The following is a 19,896-nucleotide window of genomic DNA, read 5'->3' as shown; positions in this document are numbered from 1 at the left end:
GGCTCTTTTCAATACCTGCTACAAATACAGGAATTCATAATCTTATTTTGGGAAGCTCTGCACCATCTCCCTTGCAGAGATGGCAACTGAGCCTGATATCCAACCAATTTGAAAAGGATAGGCAACTTACTTTTCTCATTTCCTGAAGATAGACTAATAGATGCATCACAACTACAAAATAGTTTCTCCTTTTTAAATGTGCAAGAAAGCCACCTCATTGACAGGTGCAGATGAACAGAACAAACACTATTTACATGAATTTAAACTTGGTATTGGGGAGCCTATTCCGGAGGTCCAAGCACATAGCCAGGAAAAAGATAAACTCGTAGATGTGATCAAGATTTCTCTCATAGTAGCTTTTATTGTCATATGGAACAACTTTTTATAAATAAATAAATATGCATTACACCAGTTACAACAACTATAATAGCAACAGTAGCAACTACACAGGGAGTGAATTCATACTAACCAGACCACAAGAAACCAACACAAAAATTTTGTGACCATTTGAATGCACCTGCAACCAGCTTCGATCATCATACACCATGACTAGTCGTGGCCAAATCCACAACTAGCTTTAGGAGAATCATAACTCATTTCCAAATGCTTCCGGTGACCCTTCACAAGTGGAGTGCAGGCAATGGTATCTTGCTCAATTAGGTATGTGCAAACAGGAATGCCAGAGACCCTAAGAAAACCATAAGTGGAAGGATGACGATGTTTTGCCGTGGAGGACTGGAGTTGGGCAACCATGGGTAAGAATCAGGCGGTGGCATCACACAGTTGTCACCATTGAAATAAATCCGGCGAGGAAAAGCCCAGCCTTTGTCAAAGGTAAAGGTTCCGAGGTCCTTCCTAAACAGAAGCTCGGACTGTACATTACCAGAGGGACCCGCTTGCATGAGGAAATCATTATAGAATTTGACCCCCCATAACATAGCAGTATCATCTGCAAAGAGCAATCATAAGAATTTCAGATTTTTAAACTTTCAAGAAATTAGCATTTCAGCCCAATGGGGAAATGTATGGATACAGAAAAAACACATTAGTAACTTGCAAGAAACCACTACTCCAACAGAAGAATGTAGGAGTATTCTAGTATATAGGTATTTTCGTTGTTGTGTCTATCCTTCTTGCCCTTCCATGCAAAAATTACTAGGAAATGACAAGAAAACTAGTCACACAGCATGTCCGGGAGCGTTCTTTTAAGTCTCACTATTGTGACTCCTTCATGCTCTCTCATGCACAGGAAAAAATAAAAATCTGACTCTTAAGCTTTTTTGGTGGGGAAGGGGCAAGAAAATTTATTAAGGAGAGAATAGTACAAGAGGTCCCAAAGGAGAAAAAAAGGAAACATAAAATAATAAAAAAATAAAAGCCTGTAACTAGAATGACCTAAACAAAAGACGATAAAAATGGAGTACTCACTGATAGCTTGGTATGGAGTCAGCGACTTATAATTGAAACTGAAAATCTGAGTAAGGTTGTCAAAATTTGGGTGCTGAATGACCAAGTTCCACTGAGTGTAATTCATCCTGTAATTGAAGTTAGTAATGGAGACCTTCACCCGCCAGTATTCTTTGTAATTGAGCTTCACATGCCAATGAACTCGTACAGGGCACATGTGACTTGTGCACTGAACTAAAGGTGCATAGTTATTTTTTCCACCAGCAGAGATAGCAGAAGCTAAGTAAGGTGAGTCTCCCCTGCAAAACAGAAAATTACCATGAACCACCACACATTCAGTCCATAAAGAAACTAACAATGGATAAAGTGTAATTTCAGCTTACTCTACACAACTTCCCGGTTGGGTTATATTATTTTGGCAGCCACAAGTGCATGTAGGGCAAGGAACAATTGTCTCATTATAGAAGGATGAAAGTGAGACACAGCATGTCGGGGTTTTCTGAGAAAGAAATTGGGAGTATGTGCAAGTAATATTCCATGTCACTGCAAAACGGTAAGAGGCAAAAGATGTAAGATATCTTTGTACATAACATTAATCTGAACAAGTTTATTCAAACATATGGAGACATAAGTATTTCTTTTCTATCAAATAATAAGAATAACAGAAACATAAGGAAACATTCAGACAAAACGAATTTGGTTATAATTGAGAAATTTCTCTTCTAGCTAAAACAACTTGCAAATGTCATGCAAGGAAGGTCACAAATTGCATGACTCAAAATTTTCAAGAATCTGGTTCAAGCACTTCGTACTACTATCTATGTTACGTACAAGCAGTTAAATTTCTGGGAAAAAAAAACAGCAACAATTCAGAAAAAAGGTGTCGTATTTCACCACCACCCATTCTGACACATCAGGCATGCAACTGACATTGTTTTGAAGAAAAGACCGGGAATGACTATCTACTTAAGAATTGACTTACTTAAAGCTTGAGTTGTTCTTCTCCCATCTGCTGTTATGAATTTGCTTGACTTCACAATCTTTGCAATTCCACATGTATAACCAGGCCCTGAAGCTTTGAGCGTAAAGTTCTTTGGCAACCTCACAGTTTTGTTAGAGGTTCCTGCAGCACCAACACTGACCTGGAATGCACTCACTGCATTCTGAGGATCCTGGATCCATGAGTTGATTACTCCACCTTTACAGCAGTTTGCAATTTGTTGATTGTAAGGAGTTCCTGGCAGTAAATCCACCACTGTTGGGTCTTTTTTACAACAATGTGGGATATTTCCTTTGTATCTTGAACAATCTCCTTGCTCAGTGGTTTGGGCTCCAACCATAGACCAAATAACCTCTTTCTTTGCCCACGCCCATCCTAGAGTCCAACCAGGAGCTTGAATATGACGATATTGCTGGAAATTGAAAATGGTAACGACGGCCTGGCATGTTACAGCATTCAAGGGGAAGATTAGTTTGACAGCTAAATTTGACCAACAAGAAAAAAGAAAAGCAGATTCAAAAGTTAAACAATTCTCAAGGAACAAGATAGGGAGTTGGAAATCAGAGTATTGCCTTTTTTTCTTTTTTTCTTCTGATATTGCATTGTCTAATATTTGAATGGATTGGCCTAAAATTTTGACAATTTAATTATACGGGGGAAAAAGAAAGAAAAAAACATAATAACATATACTTACCATATAGCCATCAGGAGTCCATGACATAACATCCCACTTGATTGTGATGTTTCCATTGGGATCAAGAGAGTCATATGCTTCTACATTACAGAAGAAGACAATTATTTATTTATTTATTTTTTGAATGAAGATGTATAAGCTGAAGAAGAAGAAGAAAACAATTATTAATAAGAACAAGTAAATAAAAACTCAAGTGTATTCATGCTCCCCCAAAATATAAAGGAAAGGTGTGTAAATCAGAAGATAAATCAATAGAAAGCTTCAGAAAAGACATTCCTTTTACAGGACTAACTAAAAACTGAAACTAAACGAGGATTTTTGCCGCTTCATATTTTAAGTTGCAAGAGATCACTGAATTTACCATTTATGCCTTGAAGTCACACAGCATTTGATCATGACTACACGAGATGCTTCCAACTCACAGGTGTTCAGATTACAGATCCTAAGCTTTTTTGCATGTTCTGAACAAACTAGCATTTTTCCTTATGCAGCAATAATGAAGCAATAGGATATTCCTACAGAGGAAAAGTAAGTCGGATTCCAATAATTGACCAAGTTGAGCAAAAAGCCAAGTAAGCGTACAAACTATTTTGAGGACTAGTTTGAGGACCATAGAAATGAGAGAGCATGACATCTATGCCATTAACAATTATTAATCAGTCACTTGAAATCCATTAAAATAAATAAATGTGAAAGACAAAACTCTTCAAGAAATCCCTCTTTTCGACTGTTCCCTTGGATCTTCTAAAACCCAAATGCCAAACCGCCAGAGTCCACCAGAGTTCTTCTCTTTGCTCATATTAGAAATTCCAATATAATGCCTCTTTAAACTTTTCTCTTTCAGGTTTTACATACAAACAATAACTTAGTGTTATACTTAAATTGGCTGAGCTGAAGCCATATTATTCACAAATCCGAGTGATGATCTTATATCTATTCTCCAGACTTTCGAAACAGAAACCAAACACACTAGCAAATTGCAGGCTTCGATCGGCCAAGGTAAATTAAAAATTCTGCTTTTTCCAGATTTGCTTGCTAAAATTTAAAAACCCACAACATACAATCCGTAAAAATTTGATAGAAGAAGAACCTGTACTAAGAGAACATCAACATTCGCACAAAAGAGAATCCAGAAGATTGTAAAATTCTGAAACTTGAAAATGAGAGAAAACGAAAAATCCCTCTCCAAATACTGTCATCAAGTCATCCACTGCCACACAATAATCACAATTTTATATTTTCCATTGCCAACAGAATCCCAAGACGGGAGCTTCCCCACTGCACTAAATTTCAGCTATTCACCATTGACCAGCCATCTCAAACAAGAAAAGCTAGGTCCAACATGCAAATTTGTCAAGAAAAAGAGATCCCGCCGCTGGGCACCCACCTGTGGTAGTTAAACTGCAGGAGGAAAGCACAAACACCAGCACAATGGTGTAGCCACTGATCCTTGAAATGGATCCGTTGTCCGAACCCATCTCTGTTGCAGGTTTCTGAGTTTACTCGGTTCGTCTCCGACAGCTCGAAGATCTGCAGCAAACGCGAAAGAAATTACGCAAGAGGAGACGCTGAGGGCGCTGTCGCCGTCCTCTTTTCGCATGGGAGAGAGAGAGAGACATATTTAAGCTAGTTGAGCAAAGCAGAGCTTACATCTGTAGTTTCTTTCACCAGCAAAGTAACTAACAATTGCCCTTGACATTTCATAATATTACATAAATGGCACTGTTTGTTGACCGAAGGGTATTTCCGTAAAACTGCCAACGTCGACATGTGAGTGCCGACAGGAAGTTTGTGTTCTGTGGGTCCTTTTTGCTCTTTTCTTTCCCCATGCATGTGTCGGTGGCCGTTGTGGTCAGCGTCAGAATTTCTTACTGTGAGAAGCAAAATAGAAGCTGAAAACCTGTTATGCTTTTTATTTTAATTTACATAATTTCAGGTAATTTTGCTGATTTAATTAAGCAGAACAAATATTAGGTAAAGGAATAAAAATTATTTTTCTAATTTTAATTCATCAAATAAATGTCTAAATTAATTTGTTTTTATATAATAATAATTAATTATTCTATATCTTTATAATATTAATAAATTTGTACTTATTTGAAGTGGATTGGATGAACCAATATTTAGCGGTTTCCATAAAATTCATGACATGGCTTCTAAGAAGCTTCTCACGGAGCGCATTGGAGCAGTACCGCTGCTATTATCCAATGGGCCGACCCGGTTGTTAGAAAGCCCGACTACTGTATCACTGCTTCAATTTGCGGCGCAGCAACTCCGCAAGACTAGGAAAATTCAGTGGTCCACTTCTACTGGTATAAGAATAAAGCTTCTTATATCTGTCTTCAGAAAACCTCAGGGACTAAGTACACCACTTTTCAACCTAATTCTGAAATCAAGAAAAACATTGGAAGCTTTCTCATCTTCAGATTTTCAAAAACAACCACCTTTAGATACTAAACTATCTTCCCATAAACTTCACACTGCCATGAGCAACTATTAAGGGCATATCTAATCTAATCTAATCAATCAAAATTTCCATAGACATTATCTTCAGAATACTATGATGGAAGAAAATGGTGTTTAGGAAAAGGTGAAACCAAGAAAAGAAAACAGAAAATTCACAGGATGGCTGCAAGGCCTTCCTTTTTGGGGGCGATGGGTTTGTTTCCAGGGAAAGCTTTGCGAGAAATGTCGACGAGGGCCTTGAAGCTGTAGGGTTCATGCATAGATAACTCTGACAGCACCTTTCTGTTTAGTTGTATGTTCTCCTTCATCAGCCCATGCATGAAGTTTCCATAGTTCACCTGCAAGGGAGGATATGACTGGATAAGCCCCTCAGTTTTGCTACAAAGTAACAATTTCAAAGAGCTTCTAGGACAGTTTTTAGAGCCAAAATATATATTTTATAGCACAAAGAGGCAGAAGAAACAAAAGGGTGCATATTCTACAACATACATACAGGAGGGACATGCAACTGAACCCTTTTGGCTTTCATAAAAAGTACATGCAACTCCACATGACAAATTGCCAAGAACATCATTAAGAATCATTTCTTTACACAGGAGAGAGTAAGACATGGTGCTTCAAATGATGAAATATTACAAGTTGGGAAAGTTTCTAATCTTTCCATTCTTGCATGAAAGAACTTTTTTTGCCCAAAACATGTCAGTGTAGTAAAATACCACTAGATAGTAGGATTTCAATAATCACATGCAATTTGCTCATCCAAACAGACTTGTTTGCTCCAATATCTTCTCAGATAAGTAAACATCTACAATATTGAGAAAAGATACTGCATAGGGTTCATCATTGGGCTTTAAAAGCTTTGGGCAGTTCTCCCCAACTTTTATGATTATAATTATCAGGCAAACAGTTTTTACAAATGATAAACTACACGTCCACATTGTCTGTTCAAATTTTTTAAAGCAAAACAAATAAAAAATCCAAAAGAATGAATTGCACCTATTTGCTCATAAAACTAAAATATTACTTTAGATCCTAAATAAACAATTATGATGGGCATCAATGAAATATGATTTTCACAAAGTCAAACAGAGTAATGGCTTCATTCCAGGATATGTAACCTTCATACAATGAAAAATAGCCAATCGAAAATTTCAAGGATATCCAATCAGAAATATTCTACTCAACTGGGACAAAATTCAAATTTGTTCCTATCAGAAAAATGAAAAGAAGAAGATAACCCTACTTAGGACAACAAACCAGCATAAAGCCCGAAAAAGTAGCACACTGAAAACAAATAGAATTATGTTAAAAGGGAAAAGACTCAAATATGCAAGGCGCCAGGGGTGAAAGGAGAAATCAAACTTACGCCATGTACACGGGTTCCGGCATTGATTCTTTCAATCCAAAGAGATCTCATGTCCCTCTTTTTGTTACGACGATCTCTGTAAGAATACTGCAAGGCCTTCTCAACACGCTCCCTTGCTATACGAATGCAATTCTTTGCTCTCCCCCTGAATCCCTTTGCGAGCTTAAAAATTTTCTTCTTGTTCATCATCTTCCAACCCCCTTCTTAAACCCTAACAATAGTGAAACCTTTGGGCAAGAAACCTGCCTTAAGGCCCTGATTGGTTTGAGAGAAAATACATGAAAAAAGAAAAGAAAAGGCAAAAGAATTAGGAACTGGAAAGAGAAAAGACATCAGATTATTCTCTTGTTTAGCAGAGAACATAGACACAGCCCATGGTTCCTCTTGTTTGGATGTTTATAGAAAGAGGAAAAGTAAATTCAGAAAAAAAATATTTTTTAAATCAAAATTATAAATGTTAATTGAAAAAGAAAAACAATCATTCATTACATTAAGAAATCTCTATAATGCACCGTCTCGCAAATGAATCCTATAGATATCATTATGTCACAGAGCAGAAATTGAACTTGCCGGCTCTGTGGATTCACAATGTAATTTGCCACTCTAAGTAAAACAACAAAAGAACAAAACAATATTTAAGTAAGACAAGAAGAGTCAGTCCTAAGCTGCAAACATTGTCTTAAAATGTTCAGACCAAAGTTGTCTTTCAGTTTTCATTCTAGTAAGGAAAGGGAAGAGAACAAAAGTCTGGGAATACAATATTAGAAGCCAAAGCATCCAACGAGGATAAGTATAGTGTATATACAATGAGAAAAAATGAGCCTGGTCTCACAATCTATAAATGAATAGGACTGCTAAAAGGCAACCCCTATAAATAAAGAGAAACCTGAATTAGTTATAAACTTTATGATCAGGGCCAGATCCTAGGACTAGACCCATACTCCTCATAGATAATATTTATTGTAATCAATACATGCGCCTGATGTCCAATACTATGATCGAGAAAGCATTTAAGGCACAAAGGCCAACTTAGTAGATTCATTACACCACGGAAAGAATAAAAGTAGCTCGAAACACTACTATCAGTGCCTGTGAATATATTACGCTGTCCAACTAAGTCCTTGGAACTCACATATTGCTCAGTGGTTATGCAAAGACAGATCCCAATAGTGAAATAACAGGTATAGAAAATCATGCAATTAACTTTCCAACTTTCAGCAGATTAATATACCATGTGGAACCATCGTCGGCCAACAAATTCAATAACAACATCAAAAAGTAGAAATAAAAAAAATATCGACTCCCCATTTATCACTCGCCAGTCAGAGTCTCACCCTTAAATGATTAAAACATAATCTCATGAACAAAGCCTAGTATAAGCCATATATTAGGCAAACAAATAAACCAAAGACGACATCAATGAATTGAACTAAGACCACAGAAACATTCACATTCTCAATCTTTAGCATTAAAAATCCACCTTTCCAAATAAATGATTAAAATGAAAGAAAGAGATCAAACAAACAATAAAATGCACAAAGGGGGCAAACTGCTAAAAACGAATTACGCATTCAGTTGGATTTGAAGTTCAGTGAGGTTTTCCATGGAAGGATTGGTCTTTATAGGGAATAATTTTTCGAGCTCTATTCCGACGAACCACATGGACGTTTCTTCATGGTTGCAGAAAATAAATAAGGCAACAGAGAGAGGGAAGGAGAGAGAGAGAGAGAAACGTACCCGTAAGCTGGCGAAGAGCCGGACGGTCGTCTGGCGAGGGAGGCTTCTCAGCAACGGCGAGAATGAGGTAAGGTCGACTCTTCCTCGTCGGTGAAGGGGAAGCGGCTGCTCTGTTCATGTTGTATGTACCCTCTTAAATGACCAATTTACCAATTTATCCTACAATATAATGTATTTCGGACAACCAAAAAAGAAAGAAAAACAAAAATCTGTAATCTGCATCAGTATCAAACAGTTCCAATCAATTCTGTTCAGGAAAAGATTTCTTTAGCAGCAAAATTCTTGTTTAATGGTACTTTTATTCACCATTCTAACCAAAATCGTTTCTAGTCCACTTCTGAAACTCTCAGTAGGGGGTTGGTCTCTTCTTCTTCAATCCTCTTAAATGACCAATCTACCCTTTCCATCGTGAGAGGCAAGGGTTGAGGGTTTAGGGTAACCCAACTCATTAATGTTGTGTTTGTAAAACACAAAATGGAGAGAAAATAACAACAAGAAGAAAAAGAAAAAGAAAAAGAGAAAGAGAAAGAGAAAATAAAAGGTTTGGATGTTTATGGAAAATGAGAAAAAAAAGGAAAGAGAAATGTAATTTTTATTATTTATAAATACGTGAAAAATGAAAAAAAATAGTAATATTTTAAAATTTTGATGATTAAATTTTTTCTCGAGTTTCTTTTTCTTTTCTTTTCTCCCAAAATTCTATCATTTATGATATTAAATTTATTAACTAAGAGAGAAAGTATTTTTTTCTCTTATTTTTTTTTCTCAATAATTATTTGTTGCCAAACAACAGAAAATACTTTTATCTTCCCTTTTCTTTATTTTATTTTTTGTGGGTTCCAAACAAAGAGATAGAAGATCTTGAAGCCTTGTCTAACATTCAAACTAGCAAAGACACACTCGAAGTCTAATCCCCCCAAGTCGGAGAGTTCCTTTAGGTAACCTCAGGTCATTCTCGTCGAGGACATCTAAAATCATGCCATTTCCTTTGAAAACGTATAGGAATTTTGTCCATTGATGGAATAAAAGAGGGAAAAGAATTTTTATTTTAGTCATGAAATTGATTTTAATTTGTTAGATTAATCTTTTGATTTTTTTTCATTTGCTTTTGGTTCTACTTTTACTCTTACCACCTCTACTTCTTCTTTGGTAGAATCGCCTTTTCCCTCTCTTCAAAGCCATACTTCAATCCATGTTAGCCACAACTACTATTTACCGAGTTTACTCTCTTTAAAAATTTTTTTTTAGTAAAAATAACCCAAAACCTGTTAGTGTGCAAGGTAAGTCGCAAGTCACTCGTTCTTAAGAAAAATGAGTAAAAGTGAAATTACTTCCTAAGGCTAGTGAATTCACTTTCACTCGCTCGTTTACTCTTGTTATGCTCATTCAACCATCTCACCATTGCATTTGGATGTTATAATTAATTAAATTATTATTATTTATTTAAATTTAAATTATTTATTCATTTAAATAATTAAAATTTATTTTAGTTTATTAACAAAAATAGTTAAATAAAATTATCTTATAATAAATAAATCAATCAAAGTAATTTTATATAACAAAATACCCTCATTTTTATCTATATAAATTCATGATTTTAATATTATATTTGATTTCTAATTTAAGAGTGAGAATTTAGATATTACATAAGTAACAATTTGATTAAGTATTTGGATATTACAAAATTAAGTCTTTGTTTAACCATTTATTTATTTTTATTTAATTAAATAATTAATTCAAATTTATTTTTTAAAAATATTAATTTAAAACAATTAAATTAATTATATATAATAAAAAACCATTTTTATTTATATAATTTTTTATCTTTAATATTATATTTAATGACTATTTTAAGAGTAAGAATTTAGATATTGTAAAAGTAATAATTTTATTAAAATTTGGATATTATAAAAGTAATGATTTTTTAATCACTTTATTTTATATATTTAATTAATAAAATAATCTTAATTTATTTTATTAATTATTTATTAATTTAAAACAACTTAAATTATATTTTAGTTTAGTTAAATAAAACTATTTTATGAATTAAATCTATAAAATTAATTTTTTATAATAAAATACCTTTTTTTATTTACATAAAATTATAATTTTTATATTATATATAATTAATATTTTAAGAGTGAAAATTTATATATTAAAAAAGTAACTATTAATATTTTAAGAGTTCTCAGGCGGTTCGGGTACTCGGGTGGATCCGCACCCCGAGAACCGACACGCCCCTGTCTGGGATTTACGACCGGTCTCATCGCCAAGTGGCCATCTTGCCATGTAAAACCAGACCGAAGCCCCGCTTCATGGCAAAGAGATATCTTATAGGTGGGTGCTTAAGTAAGAGCATTTGAAGTTGAATCTTCTTCAATGGCGTCGATGTCCTTCATGGGCCCTCTGTCTTTATCCAGGTTTGTTGGGTTTTCTTCTTTCTGTTTCTGAGGTCAGTTGATAGCATTTAGCTAAAAGATGAACGAAAACTAAATTAAACGTTTATCTTTTTCTGCTAATGTATGAAGTTTCTAGTAGGATGAGGGTTTTTCTTCACTAGATTTTGTGTTTCCTTAGCGTGTGTTCATTATTCTTGCTTGAGGATTTCGGCGGGTGGGGGGAGGTGTTGTCTCGATGATACCTGTAGTTTACGAATTTGACATACCATGTATTTTATTTGAAAGGGTTTATATATGAAGTGATTGGAAGAATGTGAGGAAGTCTTACATACTTTAACGTTTTTGTGTACTGTTAGTAATTTTTATTTGTTTGGATATCAAGCTTGGTAATCTGAACTTCATCTTTCTCGTTTATTGAAATCTTTTAAAAGGAGGCAAGCAACATCCTAAACAAAGTCCGAAACAAGACTACTTGGTTCGAAGTTTGTATGTCTTGTGGAGGTTCAATTGAGTGTGTGTCTTCGGCGGAGGTTCAAATGCCTAACGGATAGTTATCTCAGTTGTCTACATTATAGCTACTTCTTTCGTTATCCTGTTGGAGTTTGCATCTCCAAATTGCAGAAGCAAAAACTTTTTCTCTTGCTTGTTCTTTGCGTGTTGAGAAACAACAAGGGGGTACATAACATATTGTTATTTTTCTGTTCACCAGATGGCAATCAAACTGGCCAGTTCTTTTTGCATCAAGATTGTTGAGTGTACAGGAATTTAGATTAGAAAAGAAGTTGACTCTAAGAGCAGTGTCAAGAAAAGCTGTTGAAAAATCACAAGTCAAGGCTTCATCAGGTGAAGAAACCAGTAATGCAAGAAAAGAAACAGCTAAAACCACTAGACGTGCTTCAAGACGAACTACTAGAAAGGTGACCCCAGATGCTCCAGTAGATAGTAATATGTCAGAGGTTGGTGGTGCTGAGAAACAAGTGTCTAGTGATACTGAACAACATGACACCAATGTAGGGTCAGGTGAAGAACTTAAGAAGGCCTTGAGAAAGGGCCGAGCTCGTAAGAAGGCATCATCAGGACCTTTAGAGGAGAGTGTTTTATCTCTGGCAGTTAGTGATACTGAATCAGATGTGACTAGTGATACTGAACAAGATACCTACATAGTAGGTGCATCAGGTGAAGAACCTAAGAAGACCTCTAGAAAACGTCCAACTAGTAAAAAGGTGTCTTCAGAAACTCCAGTGGATGGTAATATATCAGAAGCGGTCAGTGATACCGAATCGGACATTAATGATGCTGAACAAGGTAGCATGATGGTAGTTACTTCGGGTGCAGAACCTAAGAAAGCCTCAAGAAAAAGCCAAAAGAAAGGTATAACTGATTGTCATTACCTTTTAAAAGGGAAAAAGTGGTCTTGATGAGCCACAGTTACAAAGAAACATAAGGCAACCTAACCACTGAACGGATAACTCAAATGGAACAGAAGTATGAATGGTTTCTATAAAGGCTTTGGGTGCAATAGTTGTCCATGTGGGCCTTTTTTGCTCAAAGCTAATCTAATGGCCCCATGCTACTGTCAGGACTAGGTTACTTTGTGTTCTTTCATACACATTTTTTGAAGTAAGATCATGCTAACTAAAAAAAGATACTCCTGTTTCTTTTTTTCTCTTAAATTTGCAGCTATTCTATCAGATGAAGAAGGAGAAACTAATGAGAAGAAGGCTTCTAGAAGGACAAGAACGAGAAGAAAGATCAATACTTTGGGGGTTGAAAGTGGCACTGAGGATGTCAGTGATAATGTGAAGCCTAACTTGACTGAAGACAGGGAACAAAAACAGTTACTAGGCCAACACGAGGAAGATGATATTAGCTTCACTTATGCTTGGCCACCTCTTATTTGCTGCTTTGGAGCTGCTCAATATGCATTTTTACCTTCAGGAAGGCCAGCTAACAGGGTAATTGACCATGGAATGCATGAATTGAAGAAAGATATGTTATGGGCGCCAAGTAAGTTTGTCAGGGCGCCTGGTGGACCATCTTTAAATGTCGCACTGATTCTTGCAAGCTTGGGAGCTCGGGTTGAATTCATGGGTAAAATTGGGGATGATGAGTATGGCCAGACCTTGCTTTATCACTTGAATGTCAATGGTGTCCAGACCAGATCAATAAAAATTGATAAATCAAAATCCACAGGACTGTCGTATATGAAGATTAGTAGAAGAGGTGACTTAAAAGCGACTACTTCTAAGTCATCTGCAGAGGATAGGTTATTGAGCTCTGAGATTAACATTGACATTTTGAAGGAGGCAAAGATGTTCTATTTCAACTCATCGAGCCTCCTCGACCAAAACATGAGGTCAACAACACTACAGGCTATTGGGATCTCCAAAAACTTTGGTGGATCTATATTCTTTGATTTAAACCTTCCGCTGCCACTGTGGAAGTCTAGTGAAGAAACTAAGGCCTTCATCAGAGAGGCTTGGGTTCAAGCTGATTTTATTGAGGTTACCAAGCAAGAACTAGAATTTCTGTGTGGTATCACACCAACAGAAAATTTTGACGCAAAAGAAAATGGCAATTCAAAGTTTGTAGATTACAAGCCGGAGGTGGTCAAGCCACTGTGGCACAACAATCTCAAGGTTTTGTTTGTGACAAATGGGACTTCTAAAATACACTTCTACACTGAAAAGGATCACAGTTTTGTATGCGGGATGGAGGATGCACCTATTACCCCTTTCACTAGTGACATGTCAGCCTCTGGGGATGCTATAGTTGCAGGTAGGATTTTTTTTGCCTTCTTTTTACTGTCTTCAGTTTTCCCTCTAGTTTCTGCAAGAAAAAGGTTTCCTTAGTTACTCTCCTAAGCAGGATTCAGGGTTTCCTTCATACTCATTTCCAGAATTTCAGGTTTAGATTGGCAGCCAAATCAAGATTTTTTATGACAATAATCTGCTCAATGGTGAAAACTGTTTTTGCCGGATTCTTTTTTTCTTTTTAAATTCAATAAATTAAATATCATTAGAAGAGTAAAAGCCAAATTAACACAAGTTAGTTTAGAAATGAAAGAAATCATTGCAAAAGTGTTAGTCATGCTTCTGTTTATGATGGAATTGATTGCTCATCTTGAAGTCATTCCAAGTTGGTTGAGCCAAACATAAAGGAGCTAGCTGACTTGGGTCCAGACTATTCCTGATCAAATCGGATATATGAATTTGGAAGATTACTCACATGAACCTGACTTGTAATATACTTAAAGAGTAGAATTTATTGATGCAGTGGATTACCCATAGAGTAAATCAGGATCGTCGTATTTTGATACTCCCAGTCCTTTTCTATTTGGAACCTTGCATTTTAAGTTAAACAAGTAAAGCAGCATGAAAAGGAATAAGACTTGGTTAAAAATATCCACATTATGATTATGCAATTTGTGGAAAAAGTAAAACAGCATTTAAGGTCCTCTATGGTAACTCTTTTTTATGTGTTTTGCAGCTTTTATGAGAATGTTGAGCATTCAGCCACATCTAGCAACAGATAAAGGATATTTGCAACACATAATCAAGTATGCTTGCAACTGTGGGGTTATAGAGCAATGGATAGTTGGAAGAGTTCATGGTTTCCCTCCAAAAGAAGGGGTACTACCAAATGGAGAAAAATCAATTACAGAGAGGGAATGGCGCACAATAGGACCAGTGAGTTCATGATGGTTGTTTCCTCAATCAACATAACTTGCTACTTACCCAGAAAAAAGATCAGTTGTAACTTGTTAATCTCCAGGCAATTTTTTTCATCAACTGTAAGAGAGGTGAGTCTTCTAGGAATTTTTGTAGAAAAAGTATTGCTGTTAACTTGAGAAAATTCCATTTGCCCATATAAAGCTGTTCAAGGATGATTAAGATGTGATTAGTCATAAAAACACATTTCAGTTAGCCTCTTGGCTGTTCTAGGTGGGAGTAGAGGTTACAAGAAACAGTAAAGCTGAGGGCTATATTATATACTCATTTAAGTGAAACCAACACCAAATTACAATAATACTCATCTATATTAAGTCCTTGTAACTCTCTCTAAATACAACTAGGAATGAAATAAAAATTGAAACATAGAACTCTTAACTTGAATACCAACTTACTATTATCTTATGAGGGGCAAAATTATAAAAAATAACCAAAATATCTATATACATGTATTTGAATACTTTCTCTCAAGTTAGAGGGCAAATATCAAACAATCCTAGCTTGTTAGAAAACACTGAATGTTCGTATCTTCCAAGAGGTTTGATAAATACGTGGTTGAGTTATTCGTATGACTTTGCATATGGTATAACAACATTTCTTAGCCTTACAACATTTTTAACGAATTTAATATTTTTAGTTTTCTCACGGAAGACTGAATTGTTAACTATAAAAATTGTTGCCAGATTGTCACTCTTCATAACCATATGGTCTATGATATAAAATCTTAACTCACAAGAACTAATTTTCACCCACATAAGTTCACTCAGTATATAAACGATCACTCTATACTCAACCTCGGCATTGGAACTAGCCATTATATTATATTTCTTACTCTTCCAATTAATCCAGATTGTCACTCTTCATAACCATATGGTCTATAATATAAAATCTTAACTCACAAAAACTAATTTTCACCCACATAAGTTCACTCAGTGTATAAACAATCACTCTATACTCAACCTCGGCATTGGAACTAGCCATTATATTCTATTTCTCACTCTTCCAATTAATCAAGTTACCGACAATAATGCAATAGTACTTTGTTGTGGATCTCTTTTCCATTTTGGATTCTACATAATTTGCATCTAAGCATCCTAACACATCAATATTTCCATGGGGAGTATATAATAAACCCTTTCTACAAGCACCTTTCAAATATTTAATTCTAAGAGTATTTTAAGAATATTTTGTGCAAATTATTCATGAATTTGCTAATAAATCGCTATGTAAATAATATGTATGGCTTTTTAATAGTGATGTCAATCAACTTACCCACTAGGTGCATGTACCGTGTTTTGTCCATTATCTTAGGACTTAGATCATCATGGAGACTAGTATTGACTTCTATAGGAATATTCACTAGACATGCACCCAAAATATCACTCTTACAATGTATCTAAAATATACTTCATTTGAGAAAAAATAATATCTTTCTGGCTTCGAGCCACTTCAATACCAAATAAATATTTGAACCGTCTTAAATATTTTATCTAAAAGTGTTTTGTCAAATACTCTTTTACTTGTTCAACCCCTTAAGAATTTGTCTCTTTTAACACAATATCATCCATATATACAACAAGAACAACAACCCCAAATTGTTTCCTCGACACAAACATAGAATGATCATAATGGCTTCTGATGAAACCAAACTTTATAATCACCTTGTTGAACTTATCCAACCAAGCCATCCGATTTTGTTTCAGGCTATAAATAACCTACTTCAATTGGACACCTTCCAGTCTCCCTGATGTAAGAGGTTTTTTCATATACACCTCCTATAAATCACCATAAACAAAAACGTTTTTTTTATATCTAGTTGATGTAAGGACTATCATAGGTCTAACAAAAGTAAGACAAACGGTTGGGGATAATGTTTCAAACACATAGATACCATAGGTTTGGGTGTAGCATTTGACATCCAATTGAGCTTTGTTCCTTTCAATACTCCAATCTACGTCGTATTTAATGGTATACACTCATTGATATCCTACAATGCTAACATCCTTAGGTCGGTCACAAAGTGTCTATATTCCCTTAGATACCAAGGCCTCAATCTCCTCATCCATAGTTTGTTTTCACATAAACAATGCCAAAGTATCTTGCACTGTATGATGAATAGAAGGAATAAACAAGGACATCGCAAAAGATTAATAAGACAAACAAAAAGTTCAAGGACACGTTTTTGGATACTATATGAGAAGTGCAAGACCTTTTTACTTTCTGAGTGGAATGGGTAAGTTTGAATTAGATAGTTCATAATCCACATATGAAGAATGTGATGATTTGATTTGAAAAGGAGGCTCTTGTTGATGTACACATGATACACTTATAGTAGCTTCGAAGGTGAAGGTGGTGAATTAATGGGTGTAATACTTGCATTTGCACTATATAAAACAAGTATGAGAACTAGTTTGTGGACGATTGGAATCTCATCAGCTGGGCTCAATGTAATTGGTAGAGACTCACTAGATGACGAACAATAGTGTACTCTAAAAAAACGTAACATTAGCAGAAATGTAAGTTTTCCTTTTAATAGGATTATAACACATGTATCCCTTCTGATAACATGAATAACCTTGAAAAACACATTTGATATAATGAGGAGACAATTTGTTACTATTATTGCCAAGTGAATGAATGAAACAAATGGAACAAAAAACTTTAGGATATACATCAAATTACTAAGTATTTTGGTTTTAACACCTAGATGAGAATATGTCCCCGTAGAACAGAAGATGACATACGATTAGTTGAATAATATGAGGTTAGGATTGTAACATGCAAAAAAAGACAAAGAGCATTCACCTAAAATAATAAGGTTCGAGTAACCTCAAGTAGATGCTTATTTTCTATTCTGCAACCCCATTTTGTTGAGGGGTGTAAACTCACAAGGTTTTATATATAATTCTATGTAATTCACAAAAAGAATTGAACTTTTGGTAGAAAAACTCTAGACCCATTATTTGTACATAAAATCTGAATGAAAATCCTAAATTAGATTTATATTTCATAGAAAAAATTTATAAATGCATCAAAGCCTTTTGATTTTTCCTGAAGGAGATATAATTGTGTTACTCTACTAAAACCAACTATAAAGGACACAATATTTGAAACCAAAAGTACTTGGGACTCAACAAGGAGCCCCCATTAGAATGAATAATTCAAAAATACTGGAAGACTAGCTTGCTTTATGATGTTTTCCAAGCTAATATAATTCACACCGGAAAGATAGATAAAAAAGCAGAGATTGAAGGAAGTCATATAGCTTAGCTAGAGATGGATGCTCCAATTGCAAGTACCACAAATATAGTGAAGTGTTCGTTGATAATGCCATATCATTTGGAATAGACACACCATCTAGAAAATAGAACCCACTTTTCTCATGCCCAAAATCAATCATCTTCTTCATCTGTAAATCCTAAAAAACCCAAGATGTAGAATGAAATGTTATAAAATAATTCAAAGACTTAATAATATTACTGACTAACAAAAGATTAGCCTAAAATTTGGGAACAAACAAGTCATGGGATAAGAACATGTGTAGAGTAATTCGTATAATACCCTCACCATGAATTTGTAAGGTGGACCCATAAGCTAATAAGATAGTTTGATATATTTGTGAAGGAAGCACACACGAGACCAAGGTGGGTATACCTGACATATGTGAAGACACTCTAAAACCAATGATCCATGAGGGACAATAAGACACATGTAATGCAATCATACTTGAGTTTGCCATAGTAGCACTTGCAATGGGAGAAGATCCGATGTCTTGTGTTGTGAGGGAGGATGACATAAATGTCAGTTGGTTCAAATGCCGAAGTTACTGCTGAACTTCTCTTTGAGTCTCATTAGTAGACACTTTCTCACCTTCAGTTAAACCATAGTTGGTTCATGTTGATTTTCCAAATTTGTTGCAGCATTTATCCAAAAAGTGAATAAATAGTCTATAGTGAACATACCCTCTATCACCATGTCAATAACCATGACTTCTTCCAGTCTCTCCACATCCTTGGGGGTATCATATCTAGTGGGGGGTAGAGTTGAGATTGAGAATTGACACTTCATGTGTTTTAGTTTCCTTCTCACTTTTCTTCACTAATGCACTTTCAACTGAAGATCAAAATTAAAAGTTTTCTCAAAAGTGGTCACTTTGTCATTCACCAACATCTAATCTCGGATTGCACATACTCTAGTCAAAGCCCTAAAAAATGTGTTAATTGAATTTGATTATTTTATTTGCATAATTATTCTATGTTTTTAGTAAAGGATAAAATGTACTAATTTTTACACCTCACATCTTCGTAAAATAGGCAGTAACATAATGCTTACCCATAACATGCTGAAGTACTTGGCATATAAATCATGCATGCTATATAAATTGTTCTCATGAGATAAAATAGATTAAGACGTCTTGCAACTCATCACTTGGTTACTAAATTTGCCTTCCATACTATTAACGAGCTAAGTCATCACCTACTACCTTCTGCCTCCTAGTCCTCTATCATAGGATCAAGAGGATCCTCCTTTTAAAGTAAGCCTTTCCCTTTACTTTCAAAACTATGGGAACTGATCTAGAACAATTTTAAGTAGTTCTTCCCATTTAATTTCACTAAAGTAAATTGAATAGAATTAAGAGTATTTACTCTTAGAATTTCCAAAGGGATTGATTGGAATAATAATTTCCTTAGCATTGGCCATTTTTACCACAATAAAATACAATAAGAACCAATAGCCACAACAAAGGTTAGTCTAGAAGTACACTTGAATCAATTTGAGACCCAAAGTAGTTAAATCCTTTCAAATTATGACCTTAAGGAAGCATTACACATACTTGGACAAGTCCACAGAGAAATAGATCTATTGCAGATCAAGGACGAGATAGGGGAAAATCTTCTGGGAGGCATAATAACACATAAAAGTTGCTCAAAATGTAATAAAAGTCATCAACCAAAGTAATTATGACACAAGAAAGAATGGAAATATCTAACCTTTACACACTCGTAACAGTAGATCTATAGAAATCTTCCTAGTAGAATTCACTGGCTTGAAAAAACGAGAACAAGGATTATACAAAACTTTCCAAACTCAAAATT

General features: G+C 35.1%; 3 protein-coding genes across 3 annotated transcripts; 1 reads left to right on the top strand and 2 right to left on the bottom strand.

Annotated features, from left to right (window-relative positions):
- Positions 1-358: 358 nt before the first annotated feature.
- Positions 359-4,712, bottom strand: LOC137952797 (protein COBRA-like). Its single transcript, XM_068799867.1, has 6 exons — positions 4,489-4,712; positions 3,102-3,181; positions 2,390-2,846; positions 1,791-1,950; positions 1,429-1,706; positions 359-949 (listed from the first exon to the last, which is right to left on the bottom strand). The coding sequence occupies exons 1-6, from the start codon at positions 4,577-4,579 to the stop codon at positions 657-659; spliced, it is 1,359 nt and encodes a 452-aa protein (XP_068655968.1). The 5' UTR covers positions 4,580-4,712; the 3' UTR covers positions 359-656.
- Positions 4,713-5,597: 885 nt separating this feature from the next.
- On the bottom strand, positions 5,598-8,805 carry LOC137952798 (uncharacterized). The gene is made up of 3 exons (XM_068799868.1): positions 8,671-8,805; positions 6,934-7,188; positions 5,598-5,905 (listed from the first exon to the last, which is right to left on the bottom strand). Exons 2-3 carry the CDS (start codon positions 7,120-7,122, stop codon positions 5,720-5,722), a joined length of 375 nt encoding a protein of 124 aa, XP_068655969.1. The 5' UTR covers positions 7,123-7,188; positions 8,671-8,805; the 3' UTR covers positions 5,598-5,719.
- Positions 8,806-10,995: 2,190 nt separating this feature from the next.
- On the top strand, positions 10,996-14,951 carry LOC137953518 (fructokinase-like 2, chloroplastic). Its single transcript, XM_068800943.1, has 4 exons — positions 10,996-11,090; positions 11,779-12,440; positions 12,750-13,847; positions 14,559-14,951. The coding sequence occupies exons 1-4, from the start codon at positions 11,050-11,052 to the stop codon at positions 14,768-14,770; spliced, it is 2,013 nt and encodes a 670-aa protein (XP_068657044.1). The 5' UTR covers positions 10,996-11,049; the 3' UTR covers positions 14,771-14,951.
- Positions 14,952-19,896: the final 4,945 nt, after the last annotated feature.

The sequence above is a fragment of the Aristolochia californica genome, unplaced genomic scaffold (genome assembly GCF_029961685.1).
Source record: "Aristolochia californica isolate CCGP_79_NKW_82.1479 unplaced genomic scaffold, dmAriCali1.0.hap1 SCAF_16, whole genome shotgun sequence".
In the NCBI taxonomy this organism is placed as follows: domain Eukaryota; kingdom Viridiplantae; phylum Streptophyta; class Magnoliopsida; order Piperales; family Aristolochiaceae; genus Aristolochia; species Aristolochia californica.
The sequence above is the reverse complement of the archived record's forward strand: the minus strand, read 5'-3'. Positions and strand labels throughout refer to the sequence as shown.